At 40.6% G+C, this 22,357-nt stretch overlaps 1 protein-coding gene across 1 annotated transcript; it reads right to left on the reverse strand.

Moving 5' to 3' along the window:
* Positions 1–18,409: 18,409 nt before the first annotated feature.
* LOC142621873 (small ribosomal subunit protein uS9c) lies at positions 18,410–21,832 on the reverse strand. Its single transcript, XM_075795242.1, has 2 exons — positions 21,350–21,832; positions 18,410–18,868 (listed from the first exon to the last, which is right to left on the reverse strand). The coding sequence occupies exons 1-2, from the start codon at positions 21,689–21,691 to the stop codon at positions 18,581–18,583; spliced, it is 630 nt and encodes a 209-aa protein (XP_075651357.1). The 5' UTR covers positions 21,692–21,832; the 3' UTR covers positions 18,410–18,580.
* Positions 21,833–22,357: the final 525 nt, after the last annotated feature.

Here is a 22,357-nt window from a genome sequence, read left to right on the forward strand (position 1 = left end):
TATATATATATATATATATATATATATATAAAAGAGATAGTAACACTCTATTGTATTGTGTGTGTCTCTATATATATACATATATATATATATATATATATTAGTTTAAATAATAATAATAAAAAATATTCTTCCTAAACTAGTTTTCCTCGTAGAGAAAGTTTCCTTAAAACTCTAGGTCAAAATCAACTCGTAAAGTCTCTTATAGTTAAAAATAAGAGATTCGAGATTAGATATGCAATTCTCGCCTATTAGTATCTTGATATAATGATAAAAAACTATTAGAAGAACTGGACATCGTTAATCTTAGGATCGTTGAAACTATCTCAAAAACATTAAAAAAAAAAAAAAAAAAAACTCAAAACAAATTTAATAATAAACCCTAGGATTGAGAACTGTTTTTTTAGTAAAACTTAACGAATGGACTTAAGGCGTTGGTTTAATAAAATATTTTTAGAAACTTTTTATATAAGAAAAAAATAGATATACACGTATAATCCTTGAAGTTTACCCAATGATTTTAGTTATTAAAAATTAAAGTTGTCACTTTTAGGCCTTATCTAAGGTTGTTTGTTCCATACTTGTCACTTGTAGATAGGTATGGAAATTTTTTTATTCTTTTAGGATGGATGTGGTGTAAAATCCATATCTATACTACCTAATAAGAGAATGTCACATCAATTTTTTATTTAAAAATTAATACATTCTACCATACATAATAACATTATAATAAACTCATAGTTAACTTGGATTTCAAATTGATATTATAATTGATTGGGTGTAGTTGTGTCTGTTTTTCAATATGTAATATGGTAATATGTCATGTTAGGATTTGAAGGTATAAAACTTGAATTTTACACCACATTTTTATAGAATTTAATCTCCTAGTCAAATAGTTACAACAATATGAGAATTAACTAGACTTGAATTATGATTCCCCTCGTATAAAAAGAAGAGGTAACGTTATTGACTTTCAGAACTCTTAACAATTATTATGTTAAAACCTTAAACTTTATAAAATGTGACGATTTACTACATTTTTATATGTTAAAATCACTAATTATTCAATTTATTTTATTGGGAGAAAAATTTTCAACTCAATTGTCAATAGATAGAACAATATTGGTAGAGAGATAATTTTTATAAAAAAAAAAAAAAAGAATGAAAACAATATTTAGAAGAGAGGAATTAAATATTGATAATTTTGACTGTCATGAATTATAAAGTTTTTGGATTAAAAACTATTCAAAATTTTATTAGTAGCTTTTGACTTTTGAGGGGTTTTATTCGGGAATTTCTCTTCTTCTTCTTTTTTACTATTAAGGAGGGGTGAGTAGAGCTCAAGTGTGGAATTAAAGAGGAGAGAGAAAATAAAGTGACGGGTAGGTGAGGATGAGCTTGAGTATTGCTACTGTTTTGTCGACTTGTCATGTGGACACTGGACACAATAGTATACTGGTTCAGCGGTTTGGTTTGAAAGTCAAATAGTCTTTGTCGTACTATGTTAAACGACAGAACTGGTACGATATTGGATTCTGACTGTTTTTTTTTTGTTGCTAGAAATGAACAGCACAATTCAAAGAAACCAACACGTGGCTCAAAAGCACTGGTTTATATGTCAGGCCCGGTGTTGTGTCTTGCATGCGAGTCCAAATCTTCTGTCCCACTTTTCTTGCTCTACTCTATACTCTACCAATAAAAACTTTTCATGTGTTTACCTAATTAATTAAATACTATTATTATTAACTTACTAATGCTACCGTTATTAATTAATAGTAGTATTTAATTAATTAGGTGAACACGTGACAAAGTTTTATTGGTGGAATATAAAGTGGAGCAGGAAAAATGGGACAGAAAATTTAGACTCCATGGCGCTTGCATTTTACTATTTTAGGCTTCAAATATTATCGTTTAGTGTGAGTTTAGATTTTTTTATTTATTTAAAGTTTAAGCATACTTTGCCCTTTTTTTTTTTCAGTCTTACCATTTTCTTAATCATAATTAATTAATTATACTTTCAGAAAAAAATAAATAAACAAAAAAAATTTCAAAAAACAAAATATCTGAACAAACACAAGCATTCTTTCCATTTAATTTTTCATTGAACATGTAAACTTAGGATGAATTTTACTTCTTCTTTTTTTTATTTAGAGTTTTAACATATAACATCTACTCTTGATAATAGCATTCTAGTATTGTTTTTTTTTTTTTAAATTGATAGTTTGAGTTGATATGAAATTATGGTTTATTTAAATTTTATTAAATAGTATAAAAAATTAAATAAAAAATACTATTATGCATTTATTTTTTCTAATTGTAAGATTTATTTATTTATTTATTTATAATTCAATAATTACAATAACGAGCAATGAGATATTTGATAGAATTTTTATGCCATTAAGTTATAAGACTCTTGACAATCATAAGATAAATTGTTCTATATATATATATATATATAAAAGCTCATGGATTGATAGTGTGGTCTTATGGTGGATGAAACTTGAGGTCTCTATACTTTAAATTTATTAAGCCCACCACCTAAGTATCCCTAAAATAACACTTTTATTATCACATTAATATAGAGAGATGCCATTTTGTTATAAATCTAACGAGATGTTGTTAATGTGGGGAGTAAAAAGATTCTGATGGGAACGTGGGCCTTTTGGGCCGTGTTAAGGAAGGCCGACCTGACCCTGGGTTTAGAAGTTGTTAGTACTATGGGTCGGCCCATACGCCGAGGATCCGAGGATCCAGCCGAGGGTGAACTTACCCTCGGATGAGCACCGAAAAACTTGGGATTTCATAGTAAAGGTTAGGGGATGACACAATTAAGGCCAATGGTTAAAAGGGGTGAACCCTAGAACGCCCCAGAAGCACCAGTGTTGAAGAAATGTCAAAGATAAAGGCTGCTACCTCCACATTAAAAACCCTGCACCTACCACCCTGGCCGCATTTATGGGGAAGTTGACACCGAACAAGGAAGAGAAACTTCTGGTTACTATTTAAAGGCACTGAGAAAAGAAATATCTAGTCTAAGGGGGACGTGAGGCAACACGTGTACAAAGCATTCAAAAGAGTAATATATAAAGAGCAATTTAAGACAGAAAGAGGGGACGGACTTTTGTAACCTAAAAAGAAAAGAAACAAGGAGAGAGATAATATAAGAACAACTCGTGGCTTATGTCCGAGGAGGCTGATTGACTATACTCCTTGTTGTTTCCAAGCATTTGCAATCTTTAGTTTGTCATTTAATCCTCATACGCTTCTAACCTGGGTTTCAAGCCCACACTCTACAAATTCATATTGTTTAAGGCTCACGCCTCGAGCCCATAATCGTTCTTCGGGATCGTGCGGTGCGCTTACAATTGGTGCCGTCTGTGGGAAATCTAGTCTAGAAGAAGTAGGGATATTATGGCAGGCTTAGGCTCTCACCATGCAGAGTCACAAGGATCACAACCGGAAGATCACTTTGAACGTCTTGAACATCGTAGGGATCGTGAGGGAAGCGTCCATACAATACCCTGTGGGCTAGCCATACTCATGGAGGAGGTAGCACTACTCACGATGCAGGGTTCTAAATCCATGCAGAAGGAAATCAATCGTTTGAAGAGGAAGTTACGCCGTGCTAAACGTAAGGTTTCCCGTCCTCGGTCTAGTTCTTCCTCGTAGAAAGATAGGGGGTTGTCTACGCTCAAGGTCACGTTCCCCCACCCGCCGCAACATCCTCCGGTGAAGAGGACGATCAACCAACAAGCGTACGTAAGAAGTTTCGTTCTAGGGGCTTAGGCAACGATACCATGAGTAGGCGTTGCACCAACTTCTAAATCTCCGTTTTCACTCGAGGATCGAGGGGGAGGCTTCCTGTGAGGTTCACCCACCCACGTTTACCATCTATAATGGCCGACTGATCCGTGAGCACGTGAGTCACTTCAACCAAAGGATGGCAAGCGTGCACTCTCACAACGAGCCTTTGATGTGTAAAGTCTTCCCCTCCAAACTGGGACCCGTGGCTAGCGAGATGGTTTAATCTGCCTCAAATCGATCCGTAGGCTCATTCGGGGAGCTAACCTGTGGCATTTGCTTCGCGGTTCATTACGTGTAGCAGAGAGTCCCCCGCCATTGGACTCGTTACTATCCATGGCCATGAAGGAAGCGGGAGACACCGAAAGCATACTCCGACCGATACTAGGAGATGTTTAATGAAATAGATGGCGACTTTGATGAGGTGGCGCTTAATACCTTTAAGGTGGGTCTCCCTACTGATCACGACCTAAGAAAGTCTTTGACGAAAAAGCCCGTCCGTAACGTACGCCGTCTTATGGATCGTATTGATGAATACAAGAGGGTAGAGGAAGACCAGCAACAGGGAAAAGGAAAGGAGAAGGTTATCCCACAGAGAGAAGCGGATTTCAGGCCTGACAGATATCACAACAACAAACCGAGGAGGATTACTTCGACAATCCGGTTCCTCAAGAAGCACTGAAGTCGTAAATACTATCTTCCGGAACCAAGGCATCGCTATTAGAAAAAGTTCGTAAAGAGCCCTTCTTCGATGGCCCGCAAGCATGGCAGGGACCCCGCGAGAAGAAATCAAAACTCGTTTTGTCGCATCATCAGATGTGGGTCACACTACCGAGAAATGCCTGACTGTGGGAACCATCTGAGTACTGTCCGTTGAGGGAAAGTTGAAGAAGATTTGTGTCACCCCCACCGCAGGTGTCACTAAGTCAGGTCAAACAACCAGAGGAATGGGGCTCATCTCGGCCAAAGATTGGGAACACAATTAATGTTATCTTCGCCGCACCTCGGTAGGACCGGCTCAGTCCCACCAGGTGATGGCGGTTTCCCATCCGCAAAGCCGAGGATGTAGGTAGTGTGGCCGAAGAGATTAAAGTGTACTTTACCCGTTCTTGGGTTTCTCTTAGGAGGATAAAGTAGGGACTATCCAGCCCCATGACGATGCTCTTGTGGTTACCCTCGTGATAGGGAACTGGGCGATGTGAAGAGGGGTGATGATAGATCGTGGCCAAGTGCGTATATCATGTACCCCGATCTATTTAAAGGGCTGAGATTGGAGTTGGAAGATTTAACCCCTTACGACTCCCCACTTATAAGCTTCGAAGGGAGGGGCCGTTGTGCCGAAGGGACATCCGTTACCCGTCCAATCCGGCACGTAAACGGCCGAGGTGGATTTCATTGTGGCTGACGCGTACTCTCCATATACAGCCATCCTCGCCAGCCATGGCCGCACGCTCTCGGGAGCCGTCTCCTCTACCTTACATGTTAAAGTGAAATTCCCTCGGGAGCATGTCGAGGAAATCCTCGGCAGCCGTGCAAGTGGCTAGGCAATGCATATCGGCCGCGGTGCTTCGTCGGGCCGGAAATCGAGTCATCAACCTTGCCCATCCGAGTCATAGCAATTAACAGCTCCGGAGGCACCCGGAGCGATGACAGGAGACGAGGCTATTTGTGAGGAGTTAGAGAAGTTTGTCATAATAGATGATCCAGAGAGGTTCTTCCAAGTTGGCATACTTTTGCCACCCCAAAAGAAGATAGAATTGTTGAAATTTCTGAAGGATAATTTAGATGTCTTTGCGTGGGACCCCTATGAGGCTCCAGGCGTAGATCCGAACTTTATTTGTCATCGTCTAAACGTCAATCCTGCCGTTGTTCCGAGGAGGCAGCCACCTCGGCGATCTTCCCGAGAACATTCTGAGGCTGTGAAGGAAGAGGTTCTTAAACTCAAAAGGGCGGGGGCTATCAAAGAAGTTTTCTACCCTGAATGGTTGGCTCATACTGTTGTTGTTAAAAAGAAGAGCGGTAATTGGAGAGTATGTGTGGACTTTACTGATCTGAACAAGGCCTGTCCTAAAGATTCGTTCCCAATGCCACGGATTGATCAACCGGTAGATGCTACTCGTTGGACATCCCTCGGATGAGTTTCTTGGACGCCTTCCGTGGTTACCACCAAATTCCCTTGGCGTTGGAGGATCAGAGAAGATCGCTTTCATTACTCCAACCGGAACTATCATTATAAGGTCATGCCATTTGATTAAAAAACGCCGGGGCTACTTATCAAAGAATGATGACCCGAATGTTTGAACAAGAATCGGGGAAAACCATCGAAGTGTACGTGGATGATATGGTGGTGAAGAGTAAGGCAAGACCATCACACATGACAGATCCGGGCCGACACCTTCCGCATGCTAAGGAAGTATAAGTTGCGCCTTAACGCCTCCAAGTGTTCTTTTGGCGTGGGATCCTGAAAGTTCTTGGGATATATGATTACTCATAGGGCACAGAGGTAAACCTTGTGGCAAGTTAAGGCTATTCGAATTTGTACCGCCTAGGAACCCAAAAGAGATTCAAATTGACCGGAATGGTGGCTGCGTTGAATAGATTTATTTCTGGCCACCGACCTGCCGTCCTTTCTTTCAACTTGTTCACGCGGAAAGGGTTTCAATGGACCGAGGACTACGAGTTAGCTTTCCAATGCCTTAAGCAATATCTTTCTCGGCCACCTATTTTATCTCGCCCCGAGGTGGACGAGGTTTTATTCGCTTATCCGGCCGTGGCTATTCACGCGGTGAGCTTAGTCCTTATAAGGAATGAAAGCGGAGTACGTAGACCGATCTACTACGTTAGTAAGTCCTTGAATGATGCCGAGGTGCGCTATCTCGCCCTTGGAAAAGGCACTTCTCCGTCGTAGTCCACGCCACGCGCAAACTTCCCCATTATTTCCAATCTCATACCGTGGTTGTTTTGACGTCTGCCTCTTAAGGCCGTGCCGCGTAGTGCCGATTATTCTCGTGGGTGGCAAAATGGGGAACCATTTTTGGGAGCCTTTGATGTTAAATACAAGCCTCGCACTTCGGAGAAGGGACAGTCCTCGCTGATTCGTGCGCAGCTTTACCGAACCATTGCTAGAAGAAGCTTCAAAAGAAGCACACATGGGTGAAAAATCGCTGGTGTGATTATGCCCGTATCGCCCTCGGCTTGGAGAGTTTATGTGGACGGGGCCGCTAATCAAAAAGGGTCCGGTGTTGGACTTGTTCTAATGTCCCCCGAAGGAATTGTCTTCGAAAAATCTTTTGAGATTGGCTTTCTCGGCTACTAACAATGAGGCCGAGTATGAAGGCCTAGTAGGCATGAAAATGGTACATAAGATGGGTGGCAAGGAAATCCATGTGTTCTCGCACTCTCGCTGGTGGTCGGCTGTGTCATGGGAACCATGGAGGCTAGAGACCCTGCACGTGTGAATATTTGGCCCAGTCAAACGCCAGCTGAATTCGACTCCTTTTCCTTAGCTCACATTTCTAGGAGTGGAAACACTGCGGCATTCCTTGGCTACGTTGGCAACATCCTCGCCTCAAGGGTTACCAAGGGTTATCCTCGTTCAGATTTGGTAGAACCTTCTCTTGTAACTGCTAACGCACCTCGCATCCATCTAATAAGGCTCGGTCCTAGTTGGATGGATTCGATCATATCTTTTCTTAAAAATGACATTCTTCCCGAAGCCAAGGTTGAAGCGTAAAAGATACGTCGAAAGGCGCCGCGTTTCGGTTGTCCGAGGACCGTAAGTTATACAAACGATCCTTCTCGTGACCGTATTTGTTATGTGTACACCCCGAATCAACAGAGGCATTACCGGAGGAATTGTAATATGGGAATTTGTGGGAGCCACACCGGAAGGTCTTTAGCCCATGCAGCCCCGACTCAGTGGTTATTGGTGGTGGTCCGAGGACCTGCACTTAACCAAGTTCTCGTTTGATTCTTAAAAATTGTAACTTCAAATGTTAATTTTCCCAAAGTAGGAGGTCCGAAGACCCGCATAACTAAGGTTCCGTTTAACAAATGACAAGACATCAATTTCCACAAGGTTTCAGGGTCCGAGGACCGCACTTAACCAAGTTTCGTTTGATTCTTAAAAATTGTAACTTCAAATGTTAATTTTCCCAAAGTAGGAGGTCCGAAGACCCGCATAACTAAGGTTCGTTTAACAAATGACAAGACATCAATTTCCACAAGGTTCGTGGTCCGAGGACCGCACTTAACCAAGTTTCGTTTGATTCTTAAAAATTGTAACTTCAAATGTTAATTTTCCAAAAGTAATAACTAAGGTTCTGTTTAACAAATGACAAGACATCAATTTCCACAAGGTTTGTGGTCACTTAACCAAGTTTCTGTTTGATTCTTAAAAATTGTAACTTCAAATGCGAGAGCTAGCCATAACTTTGAAACATTACTTGACAAAAGCTTATTTGATTAGTAATAATACCTTCTAAGATTATTTACATTCCATGGACGTGGTACAACTCGTTCATCCGGGTCAACTAGCCTATACGACCCTATGCTGCTATTGAAACAATGCGGTAGGGGCCTTCCCGATTAGGTCCTAGCTTACCCCCATGCTGGGTTCTTAGAAGTGCCTACAACTTTCCTTAATACAAGATCACCGGCGCAAGTGGCCTTAGCTTCACGTGGGCATCATGTCCTTGTTTTAGCTTCGCCGATAATAGGCCATTTGGACCCATAGCGTCTCACGCCGTTCTTAGTAAATCAAGATCTCTCCCTAGAAGTCCCTCGTTATTCTGCGGGCTAAACGAACTTGTCTTCGAGTAGGAAAACCGCATTCCAAAGGTATCACCGCCTCGGCTCCATAAGTCATGGAGAATGGCGTTTCTCCGGTGGATGCTCGCGCGGTGTGGTCCGATACGTCCAAGGACATGAGGGAGCTCTTCTACCCATCGCCTTTCGCATCATCCAACCTCTTCTTGAGCCCGTTGACTATGACCTTGTTAACGGCCTCGGCACATCCATTTCCTCGAGGATAAGGCGGGGTAGAGTATCTATTTGTGATGCCCATGTCACCACAAGATCTTGCCCTAAAGGCGTTGTTGTCAAATTGAACGCCATTGTCCGAGATAAGAGTATGTGGTATACCAAATCTAGTAACAATATTCTTCCAAATAAACTTCTTGGAATCAACATCTCGGATATTGACTAAGGGCTCGGCTTCGACCCATTTAGTGAAGTAGTCCGTCCCTACGAGCGGCCATCTTTTGTTTTTCCGGCGGCTCTCGGGAATGGCCCTACAATGTCCAAGCCCCATTGCGCGAAAGGCCAAGAGGCGGAGAGAGGGTTAAGAACCCTCCGGGTTGGTGGATATTAGGGCGAATCTCTCGACATTGATCACATTTTCCGGCATAGTCACGAGCCTCCCTCTCGCATATTAGGCCACCCACAGCACGAGTCGTGGGCTCTATGGGCTAAGGACCTTCCCCAAAGTGTGACTCCCACAAATTCCTTCATGCAATTCCTCCGGCAATGATTCTGTCGATTCGGGGTGTACACACGACAAATACGGTCACGAAAATGATCGTTTGTATAACCGGTCCTCGACAACCGAACGCGGCGCCTTTCGACGTACCTTTTACGCTTCGACCTTGTCTTCGGGAAGGATGTCATTTTTAAGAAAAGATATGATTAAATCCATCCGGCTAGGACCGGGCCTTATTAGATGGATGCGAGGTGCATTAGCAATTACAAGAGAAGGTTCTACCGGATCCTCGACGAGAATAACCCTTGGTAGACCTTGAGCCGAGGATGTGGCCAATGTAGCCAAGGAATGCATGAGTGTTTCCAGCTCCTATAGAGACATGAGCTAAGACAAAGGAGTCGATTCGGCTTGCGACGTTTAACACCGGGCCAAATAGTCTGCGTTAGGTCTCTAGCCTCCATGGTCCCCATGACTTGGCCAGGCCACTAACGGAGAGTCGAGAACACATGGATTTCCTTGCCACCCATCTTATGTACCATTCGCATGCCTACCAAGATCTGCTTCATACTCGGCCTCATTATTAGTAGCCGAGAAGGCCAATCTCGAAAGATTTTTCAAAGACAATCCCTTCGGGGACTTTAGAACAAGTCCAACCCCCGGACCACTTTATGATTAGCGACCCCATCCACATAAACTTTCCAAGCCGAGGCGATACGGGTGATCACACCAACCGATTTTTCACCCATGTGTGCTTCCTTTGAAGTATCTTCTAACAATGGTTCGGCAAACTCTTGCCACCAAATCGGCGAGGACGACCTTTCACCGGAGTGCGAGGCTTGTATTTAACATCAAAGGCTCCCAAAATGGTTCCCCATTTTGCCACTGCGCCGAATAATCAGACCTTTGCGCAACACACCTTGAGAGGCAAGCCGGGTCGAAACAACCACGATGTAAGGCGGAAATAGTGAGGGAGTTTACGCGTGGCGTGGACTACGCCGGAAAGCGCTTTTTCCAAGGGCGGATAGCGCACCTCGGCCTCATTCAAGGACTTACTAACATAGTAGACCGGCCTCGCACTCCATTTTCATTCCTTATAAGAACTAGACTCACCGCATGAATAGCCACGGCCGGATAAGCAAATAAAACCTCGTCCACCTCGGGCGAGATAAAATGGGTGGCCGAGAAAGATATTGCTTAAGGCCGTTGGAAAGGCCGACTCACAATCCTCGGTCCATTGAAACCCTTTCCACTTGTTCAACAAGGCAGAAAGGACGGCACGGTCGGTGATCGAGAAATAAATACGTTCAACGCGGCAATCATTCCGGTCAATTTCGAATCTCCTTTTGGGTTCCGAGGCGGCCGCAAATTACGAATAGCCTTAACACCTTTGCAGGTTCACCTCTATGCCCCTATGAGTGATCATATATCCTAGGAACTTTCCGGATCACGCCGAAAAAGAACACTTGGAGGCGTTAAGGCGCAACTTATACTTCCTCGGCATACGGAAGGTGTCGGCCAAATCATCATGTGCGAAGGTACGTCTTCTCTTCACCACCATATCATCCATGTATACTTCTATATTTTTTCCCGATTCTTTGCTCAAACATTCGGTCATCATTCTTTGGTAAGTAGCCCCCGCATTTTTTAACCCAAATGGCATGACCTTATAATGATAGTTCCGGTTGGTGTAATGAAAGCGGTCTTCTACGATCTTCGAGCGCCAAGGGAATTTGGTGGTAACCACGGAAGGCATCCAAAAAACTCATCGAGGATGTCGCGATGCAGCATCTACCGATTTGATCAATCCGTGGCATTGGGAACGAATCTTTAGGACGAGCCTTGTTCGGATCAAGAAAGTCTACGCATACTCTCCACTTGCCGTTCTTCTTCTTAACGACAACAATATGAGCCAACCATTCGGGGTAGAAAACTTCTTTGATAGCCCCGCCTTTCGAGTTTAAGAACCTCTTCCTTCACGGCCTCGAATGTTCTCGGGATGATCGAGGTGGCTGCCTCCTCGGAACGATGGCCGGATTGACGTTTAAACGATGACAAATAAAGCTCGGATCTACGCACCGGAGCCTCATAAGGGTCCCACGCAAAGACATCTATATTGTCCTTCGGGAATTCCAACAACTCCATCTTCTCTTGGTATGGCAAAAGTATGCCAACTTGGAAGAACCTCTCCGGATCATCTGCTATTACAAACTTCTCTAACTCCTCGCGTACGGCCATCTTTCGTCATCGCTCCCGGGTGCCTGCGGAGCCGCACATTAGTGCTATGACTCTGGATGGGCAAGGTTGATGACTCCATTTCGGCCAGACGAAGCACGCGGCCGATATGCATTGCCTAGCAACTACTCCGTCGCCGAGGATTTCCTCAACATGCTCCCCCGAGGGGAATTTCACTTTAACATGTAAGGTGGAAGAAACGGCTCCCAAGCGTGCGGCCATGGCAGCAGGGATGGGCGTATATGGAGAAAGTACGCGTCAACCACAATGAAATCTACCTCAACCGTTTCGTGCCGGATTGAACGGGTAGACGGATTGTCCCTTCGGCACAACGGCCCTTCCTTCAAAGCTTATAAGTGGAGAATCATAAGGAGTTAAATCTTCCAACTCCAACCTCGGTCCTTTAAATAGATCGGGGTACATGATATACTGCACCGCCCTTGATCTATCATCACCCTTCTCACATCATAATTCCCTATCCGAGGGTAACCACAAGAGCATCGTCATGGGGGCTGGATAGTCCCTATTTTATCCTCCTCGGAGAAACCCAAGACAGTAAAGTGCTCTTTAATCTCTTCGGCCTGCCACCCACATCCTCGGCACGAGGTTGGGAAACCGCCATGACCCTAGTGGGACTGAGCCGGTCCTACAGTGCGGCAAAGATAACATTAATTGTTCCCAATCTTTGGCCGAGATGAGCTGTTCCTCTGGTTGTTTGAACCAACTTACCGACCCGCCCGCAGGGCCGACACAAATGCGCTTCAACTTTCCCTCACCGACGAGTCGCTCTAAATGGTTCCACGAGGGTCCGACAGTTCTCGGTAGTGTGGCCCACATCACGATGGTATGCGACGAGAAAAGGTTTTGATTTCTTCTCGCAAGTCCCGCCATCTTGCGGGCCATCCGAAAAAGGGCTCTTTACGAACTTTTCTAATAAGCCGATGCTTGGTTCTCGAACCACGATTTACTGACTGGGTGCCGCCCGAGCCGGATTGTCCGGCAGAAGTAATCCTCCTCGGTTTGTTGTTGTGATATCTGTCCAGGCCCCGAAATCCCTTCTCTCCGGCGGATAACCTTCTCCTTTCCTTTTCCTTCTTTGCCGGTCTTCCTCTACCCTTTTATATTCATCAATACGATCCATAAGACGGCGTACGCGCGGACGGGCTTTCGTCAAGGACTTTCTTAGGTCGTGATCAGTAGGGAGGCCTACCTTAAAGGTATTAAGCGCCACCTCATCAAAGTCGCCGTCTATTTCATTAAACATCTCCCAGTATCTGTCGGAGTATGCTTTCAGTGTCTCCCCTTCCTTCATGACCATGGATAGCAACGAGTCCAATGGGCGGGGACTCGCTACACGTAATGAACCGCGAAACAAATGCCCTAGTTAGTTCCCCAAACGAGCCTGGAGACCCCGATCCGAGACCGTTGAACCATCTCATAGCCACGGGTCCCGAAGCTAGAAGGAATACTTTACACATCGAGTCTCGTTGTGAGAGTGCCTTGCCATCCTTTGGTTGAAGTGACTCACGTGCTCTACCGGATCAGTCCGGCCATTATAGATGGTAAAGGTGGGGCTGGGTGAACCTCCGGGAAGCCTCCCCTACTCAATCCTCAGTGAAAACGGAGATTTGAGAGTTGGCGCAGCTACTCATGGTATCGTTGCCTGGCCCCTAGAACGAAGCTTCTTACGTCCGGAGTTGATTGGTCATCCTCCTCGCCGGAGGATGTTGCGCTAGTGGGGGAATATGACCTTGAACCGTAGCCAACTCCTATCCTTCTCGAGGAAGAACTAGATGAGGACGGGGAAACCTTACGTTTAGCACGGCGTAACTTCCTCTTCAAACGATTAATTTCTTTCTGCATGGATTTAGAGCCCTCATTGTGGGTAGTGCTACCCCCTCCTTGAGTATGGCTAGCCCCTGGGTATTCTGTATGGACGCTTCCCTCACGATCCCTAAGATGTTCAAGACGTTCGAAATGATCTTCCGGTTGTGATCCTTGTGACTCTCCATGGTGAGAGCCTAAACCTGCCATAATATCCCTACTACTTCTAGACTAGGTCCCCACAGACGGCGCCAATTGTAAGTGCACAATTGCACCTGGACCCAAGAACAGTTATGGGCTCAGGCCCAATGAGCCTTAAACAATAATAATTTGTAGAGTGTGGGCTTAAAACCCAGATTAGAAGTTTGTGAGGATTAAATGAAAAACTAAAGATTGCAAGTAATTGAAAACAACAAGGAATATTGTAACTGGGACTCCTCGGACGTAAGCCGAGAGCTGTTCTTATATTATATCCTTCTCTCTTGTCTTTTTCTTTTAGGTTACAAAAAGTCCATCCTCATTTTCATTCCGATTCCCCCTTAAATACTCTTCTTTTTAGTACTTTATACACGTGTTACCCCAACTCCTCCCTACCTGATATTTCTTTTCTTAGTGCCTTTGAACGATGGCCCAGAAGTTTCCTTCCATTTTGTTCAAGTGTCACTCCCATTAATGCGCGGCCGGGGTGGTAGGTGCAGGGTCTTTAATGTGGAGGTAGCGGCCTTGACTTTTGACACTTTCCCAATATCGGTGCTCTAGGACATTCAAGGGTTCACCCCTTTAACCATTGGTCTTGGCCAGGTGCCATTAACCCTTGTATCATGAAGTCCCGGGTTCTCTGGTGTCGATCAGAGAGGAAAAACATCCTCATTTGGATCCTCAGATCCTCGGCGCATGAGCCGACCTAAAGTACCAACAAGCCCTAAACCCAAGAGCAGGTCGGCCTTCCTTAGCAAGGCCCAACGGCCCATATCCCTATTAAGATCTTTTTACCCCCCACAGTATTTATTTGGGCATCCCATAGTTTTCAATAGTTTATTTTCATGTATTTTATCAATATATAGTTTTTAATTATTTTATATTAAATGTGTGACAAAACGCTAAAGATAACTTATTTTCAAAAGGCTATATTTGTATTTATTTGGTAACTATTTTTTCCCCATATTTTCTGTATCTAAAAACAATTTTATATTTTTCAGACTAAAAAGCTTGTTTGGCAACCCAAAATGGACAGAAAACAAAAACTGTTCTCAAAACTCAATTTGTGAAAGAAACTGAAAACATGCAAAATGCTGTTTTCAATTTCTAATTTTCAAAAGTCAATGAAAATACGCATTTAATTTAATAAATCTGTTTCATTTAATGAGTCAGCATTAGAGTTTAAACTAGGGGTGGCAATACATGTTCGCGTGTTGGGTTCGTGTCGTGTCAACTTATAAGTATCCGACTATATAGGTCAACACTAACTTGACATGTTTATTAAATGGATCAAGATTCCTCAACCTTAACACGACCCATTTATTAAACGGGTTAATTGTGTCAACATATTTATCAGATTTTATCAAAATTAAAAAAAATTAATAGTATTAACCAAATTGAGTTATGAAAAAAATAGTTTAGTATAAAATTCAAAACTAATGAGTAACTGCATCACAAATAATCATTTAAAACTAAAACATCTCTAAATATCACAAGTAATCAATCATAATATGTTAAAGAAAATAAACCACAACAACTAATAAGTTTATATACCTATGATTTGAAGGGTATATTGGTAAATTTTTATTTAATTAAACGGGTTAGACAAGTCAAATGGGTTCTATTTATTGGACACTAACCCAAGCCATTTATTAAACGGGTCAGTAATGTCAACCCGAATATGACACTAACCCATTAAGTTTCAACCCATAACCTGCTAATTTCATATCGTGTCGTGTCGGGTTCACGAGTTGTGTCCAATTTTGCCACCCTTAGTTTAAATCCTAGTAACAACATATTTTAGTATTTTCTATTTTTTTCTTCAAAAAACTATTTTTTTTTTTAATTTCAACTAACCAAACATGTTTTCTATTTCAAAAATACAAGAAAATTATTTTTTATTCATATCCTCAAAAACAAGTTTTTGAAAATAGAAAACAAAAATAGTTACCAAAAGGTTTTGTGCCAAATAGACATGTAACAATCTTATCTCCATACTTAATTACAAAATTAAATATAATATATAAAAATTTTATATCACTCTTACCTAACACTTATTGGTTTATTAGTTACTTAAATAAATAATTAAAATAAAATAAAAACCCATAAAGCCCTCTTTCTATCACAATCATCTCAATCAAACAATTGATCTCATGCCTATGTATTCCTCTTGCAAAAAGATAAGGTTTTTGGAGGAGAGAAGTCCTAGTTGTATTAATGCCAATGGTGTGGATTTTCAAAATTTGACCTACTTGAGGTAAAGTTACTACACAAGTTACTAATTCCTATGAATTCTTCGTGCATATGCAGCAAATAAAGAGAAAGCTTTATGCCTTCTTCTATTTCTTAGAACACTATCCAAGAAAGCTTGGCACCTAGTATGGAAAAGCAAAGTTTATTTTTTTATTTTAATCCAAGAAAGCTTCCTGCCTTTTTTTTTCTTTTTTCTTTTTTCTTTTGTTAAGTGATGCAATACCATTACCAATTCGGCAAGACAAATGCAGGTGGAGAGTGGGGACTAGTTTTGGCGAGGGAGAGGGGAATTGGTCAGTTCCATATTTACATTTTATGCTTTGGTTTTCTTCATTTTAACATTCTCACTTGGACTTTCAAATTTCCATAATGTCTACTTTTTATTCTTCTTCTTCTTTTTTTTGGGGTAACATGTCTAAATCTTATTGATCTAGAATACAGATATGCGTCCCTTAAAAAAATGAAAGAAAAAAAAAATCTTACATATGCGAAAGCTGCATTATTAGACCCTAATGTAACATGATGCTAGCTAGTCAATCTTTTAAATCACAAACTTCTAAGATGAATTATATAGGGTGGATAACAAATCCAATATATATAATACATTCGATCAATTATTTGAATGTTTGTCAAGAGTTTTGTAACTTAATTAATTAGTATATTTTAGTGTTTTCAACGAAGATATCTAAAGTTCAAATCATCTCTTCTCATCTTGCATTATAACTATTAAATTATTAAAATTAAATAAAATTACATGGATAAGGAAAAAGCTAAGAAGGAAAAAACCCATTAATTTTGGAAAGTACTATCTTCTTTTTATATCTGTTGTCTTTTTTCTTTCTTATTAATTTTTCATTGGACTTTTTTTGGTTCTTCATTTATTTGTTCACGGACCTTCTGCAAATTTGGTCTTAAGTTTGACCTATGGTACCGCAAATTCCACACCACCATAGGTTCTTTTGTCTTTCAATAGAGCTTTTATGATTTGTTTGATCTCATCAGTTGCTCTTTTTTCTACTGCTCTGTGGTACATGTGCAAACAGAGATATTGCCTAGAAAAGCGTAGCTCAATAGGCCTTACACGGCTTGGCTTTGATTGAAGGCCATGGCCTTTAATTATTAAAGTTCAGAATCCATTAGTCAGGAATAATATGGAAAGAATTTTAGTTGTAAGGGCCCATAACCCAAAATCAATTAGGGCTGTAAATTAATATAAGTATTTTTTTTTTTGAGAAACTAAATTAATATAAGTATTGATAAACAACTCTAGCTTATTTAGCCAACAAGTCAAGTTTAAGCTCAGATTAGATTTAACTATGAAATAAGCTAAGCTCAAATATTAAAATGTGTTTGTGAATATAAGGCTTGATTTAATTATATATAATATTATATTTTTATATGCATACTGTGGGGGGTAAAAGGACCCAAATGGACATATGGGCCTTTGGACTGTAGCATGGAGGGCCGACCTGCTCCAGAATTAAACTCTACGAATTGGCCCATACGCCGAGGATCTGAGGGTACAGCCGAGAACGAGCTTCTCCTCGGACAAATCCAAGAGAACTCAAAACTTCATTATGAAGGTCAAGGCATAACTCTGGAAAGACTAATGGTTAAAGGGGAACACCCTGAACCTTCTAGATGCACCAGTTTTAAAGAAAATATCAAGTGCAAAGGCTGCCACCTCCGCATTAAAGGCTCTACACCTACTTCCCTGGCCGCATTAATGGGAAAGTGACCCCTGAACAGTAGGGCTGAAACTTCTAGTCACTGTCCAAAAAGTATCAGGGAAGGAAGTATTTAAGGGGGTGGAGGTCAGAGAAAAAGGGGGGGATCGGGAACAAAGAAAGAAACTAAGAATTGTAACTTTTAAGGAAGAAATAGCAGTAATACAGAAGTGGTCCTCAGCTTACGTCCGAGGAGGCCTATTTTCAGTCATCTTTTGTTATCTACATGTGTTTGTAACTCTTAGCCCGTTATCAAGTTCTCAGCACTTCTAATATAGGTTTCAAGCCCACGCTCTACAAATTTTATTGTCTAAGGCTCATTGGGCCTGAGCCCGTAGTTGTCTTTGGGTCCAGGTGCAATTGTGCACTTACACATACTTGCCTAAAAATATTATTACTTAAGATTGAATTGTATAAGTTTGTAAATAAATTTATATTATATCAAATTATTATTTGTACTTTATTGATTATATAAATAGGTCCATTCATGATTCTCAAAAAATAAAATAAAAAGAGGTCTATTTATAGTAAAAAATAAAATTTGAGTGAGGTAAAAAATTTTAGTCGTGATTTTATTATATCTGAGAAAAAAAAAGTTAATCAAGTAGTTTGTAAACATGCTCAAGCATGTTTGACAAGAAAATAAATTAAACTTGAACATGTAATTTTATTTAGTGATGAGCTTGAGCTCAATTCATAATAAAATTAAATGAACTTGGATTTTTAACTTTTAATACTTGACTTGTCTACAATCTTGACTTGTCTACAATCTTAAAACCAATCACATCAAAGTCCAATGACATCTAAGTCATCAACCACTTTGTTGACGTTTATAGAATGTATCTGAAACATGTATCAAGCATCTTAAATGAAAAATCCACAATTCAATAATATCTGAGCCAAAAATAGAAAGGTTTTTTTTTTTTTTTTAAGTTAAAAAAAATTGCGGTACAGATATCAACAAACAAAAGCCAAGATCTTCTGATAAATTGAAAATGTCCAAGCTTCTCAAAAGAAACTAATGGTAAAAAATATGGACAAATGTTTACACCCAATAATCTCAACCTTAACGTTTGGAGAACTGTGGGGCTTTGCGAGCTTTCTTGAGACCAACTTTCTTCCTCTCAACAACTCTCGAGTCCCTAGTCAGAAGCCCTTCCCTTCTCAGAGGCACTCTGTGGTCCTCACTCACCTTTAGCAGTGCGCGAGCAATGCCCAGGGAGATTGCCTGAGCCTGACCAGAGAGGCCACCCCCATGAGCTTTGACAAACACATCGTAATTACTTTCATATCCCAAGGCTACTAATGGGACTTTAACATACTGAAGCCACAATGGATTGCCTTGAAGATATTCCTGCACAGCATTAATACGCAGAATCACAAAGATCACGTGAATAATTCAATGAAACTGCTCGGAGAACAGAATAGCTATTGCAATTCACTAAGACATATCCATCATACAAGAATTTGCTCCAAAAGAAAAACCAAAATTAGTTACCCTATAGGGTTTAAAGGCCATCCTTGGACCATGCGCAATTTCAGAAGGCTTGTAGTTCACATATCATACTCAAGTCCATGGGATCATCACTCTATCACAACACAACTGAAATATTTCATGGATATGATTACAATATGGCATCTCATTCATGATTGGGGGGACAACAAAAAAAATTATTGGCACATTTAACCAGCTAGAGATTAGAAAACTGATTTTTTTTTTTTTTTTGGGGTGATAAACAAGGGTATTCAGACCTCTTTGAGTATTTGACTATTCTCCTAGGTATGTGTAGTCCCCCCATCCCACACGCACACTATGTTATTATAGGAAGTAATCCCATGAGATGGCCCCAAGATGCTGTCAAGAGGTTTTGAATCCAAGATCTCATAGATATAATGATGCCATAGCAACCACTAAACCAACCCTTGGAGTTAGAAAACTGAACTTTAACAGTCAGGAGTTAGAAAACTGAACTTTAACAGTCAGTATACTATGTCACTTATTGGTTTGTTTCAAAACAATATGATACAAGTGCTAGTGCCACCAACCAACAATCTCAGTTTTATCATCAAATAAGATCATGCAATTAAGTAACTATCAACAAACAGAAACACAGAATTTAGCAAAGCACTAGAAAGGTGAGCGAGTAAAATTCAGTTCATCCCATTTGGAAAATTGTAGTGCAACTACGCGACTAATGGTCATGGTTTTAAAAACTTGACCGGACCGGCTGGTCCGACCGGTTCAGCCGGGAACAGGCCTTCAATCCGGTCTGGTTATGGTAAAAAAACCACAAATAGCTTTAACACCGGTAAATAGTGAAAACCGACTGGTTCAACCTGAGAACTGGAAACCAGCATGGTCGAACCAGTTGGTCATTTTTTTCCTTTCCCAGCCTAAAACTATGTAGTTTTGGCCAGGAACTTAAAAACTAACCCTAACTCCTAAACACAAAACACTCTCCTCTCACACCTCAATCCTCATCTCAAGCTCTCTGCCTCACTCTCACAGTCTCACCTCACACACGCCTCTGAATTTTTTTTTTCCAATCTTTTTTTTGATAAGTAAGAATGATATATATACGAAGGGTTACTCTATGCCTGAAAAAACACAGAGCAACCTAGGAGATACAAGAAAAAGAAAACAAAGAGAAACAAAGACAACAAGAAAATTAGGAAGGGAAAAGGGAGCAAAGAAAAGAAGGGAGGGAATCTCAAGCCTAAGGTTTGGTTTTTATGTGAAATTCTATGGTTTTGTGGTTGATTTGTTATTGGGTTTGCTTTGTTTTTTATTTATTTTTGTGCTTAGAAATATTTTGGTGGTGTTTTAGTATTGTGCTTGGGAATTTTGTTGGGATCTGGTTGTTGTTTCCAGCGTCAACGGATGAGTCCTCAAACACGATAATTGCTGGAACTTTGGCACCAGTTCTGGCAACTAGTATTAGAAGAAATAGGGTTAAAAGGAACCATTTGATATACAAAGTTTGTACTACATGTCTGAAACAACCTTTAACATTGAAGTAGAATAGGGCCGCTGTGATAAATAAATATCGGTTGGAAAATAAATGAGTCAGCCTGATTCAAAGTTTAGGGCAGATAGGTGGTTGGGAATTTTAATTGCTACACAAGCATGAAGATAATTAGTACTTACACTATGCTACTTGTCTTATAGAGTGGAAATTAAGTCTAATACAGTTATACCAATACGCCCTCAATTAACTGGTATAGATAATATATGGATTTTGGTGGTGTTTTAGTATTGCGCTTGGGAATTTTGAGTGCTGCTTCAATCTAAGATTAAAAAGTTTAATACTTGGGTTTTAAATTATTTATAACATCACCAGTTTGATCGGTCGGACCTCAGTCTGACCATAAAACTGGTGATTAGTTCCTTTTTCGGTTCTTTCACCGTACGGGTTTTTAAAACCATGCTAATGGTAGGCAATATAAACATACAAAAACTTAAACAACTAAACCTTAATCCCAATGGTATCAGCTATGGATCCTCAACAGACTAGTCAGAGCCGGCCACAGTAAGCTAACATATTGTACAAAAAATAACCATCTCACGAGAAAAGATCCTATTTTGCCTACTTCCATGAAATCTAATTTTTGTAAATTCGATAGATACAATGGGAAGGGGTATTTGAACCATGAATATGCCAGTTGAGCTACAAGATTCTCGGATTCTTTTTTAACTGGAGATTAGATAATTCATTAGTTAACAAACTCTAAGCATTACAAATTTACGAACTTTTATCATGATAATCAAAATTTATTATTGGTTAAAAGTTAAAACCATAAAATCAAAGGTAAAATTGAGATATTAATTTTTTACCTTGGCGTCGCGGTAATTGATGATAAGCTTGCCAGTGCCTTCTTGGAGGACAACACGAGCGATGGCACATTTTCTCCGGCCAGTGCCGATGATAGTTTGGGCGGCGAACCCACCCGGCAGCCTCGATTTCACGTACTTCTTTAGGTCCGCCGTCTCCGCCTCTTGAGGCGAAGCCACCGTGGCGAGCACCACCGTGAGAGGACGAGAAGGAGTCCTGGTCGAGAGCGAGAGTGAGTTGGGTCGAGCCAAAGAGAGGCCGTTAGGTTTGTGGGAGATTTGGGACGAAAATGAGAGAGAAGAGAAAGAGGAGGTCAGTGAAGATAATAACGTAATTGTTGACATTTTCTTCTCTGAGATTTGAGTCTCGGAGAATTGAGCAGAGAAGGGTACTCCTACTACAGTCTACTAGGGGACTGGGGGGAGCCCTGTGACAATCACTTCAGATAATGTGATCTGTTTGTACACGGTCTACCAAACGACGTCGATTTGGATATTAAATGGTAGACGTTTTATTTATTTATTTGTTTTTTTTTTTTTGGATAGGATTTATTTATTTGTTAATCCTCAAGACAAGACAACCTCTTTTGGTATCAACCTATTTATTTTTTTATTAATTAAAATGTTGACATGGCATTTAAAAATGCAAAATAATCTTTTTTAATAGTTACATCAGCACTATATCAGAACAATGATTTTTTTGTTGGTTGGTTGACAGCAATGACCATTTTAAAAACTTTTTTTTTATTTTATTTTAGGGATGACATTAGTAACAAAATCAATTTTTGGACCAAAATAAAAATTGGCCCAAAATGTAGGGATTAATAGTGTATTTTCGCCTAGAATCAATCGAGGGTCTAAAAGGCTACAGTTTACCTTGAAGCAAATAGGACCCAATTTTTCCGATTCAACAATTTGATCTATGATTTATTATTTATGGACATTGATAAAATCCTTCCATTTAATAATTGCTAAAATGCTTTTTAAGTTGTTACTCCTTGTTATTGTAAA

This window comes from Castanea sativa, chromosome 1 (assembly GCF_040712315.1).
Source record: "Castanea sativa cultivar Marrone di Chiusa Pesio chromosome 1, ASM4071231v1".
NCBI lineage: Eukaryota > Viridiplantae > Streptophyta > Magnoliopsida > Fagales > Fagaceae > Castanea > Castanea sativa.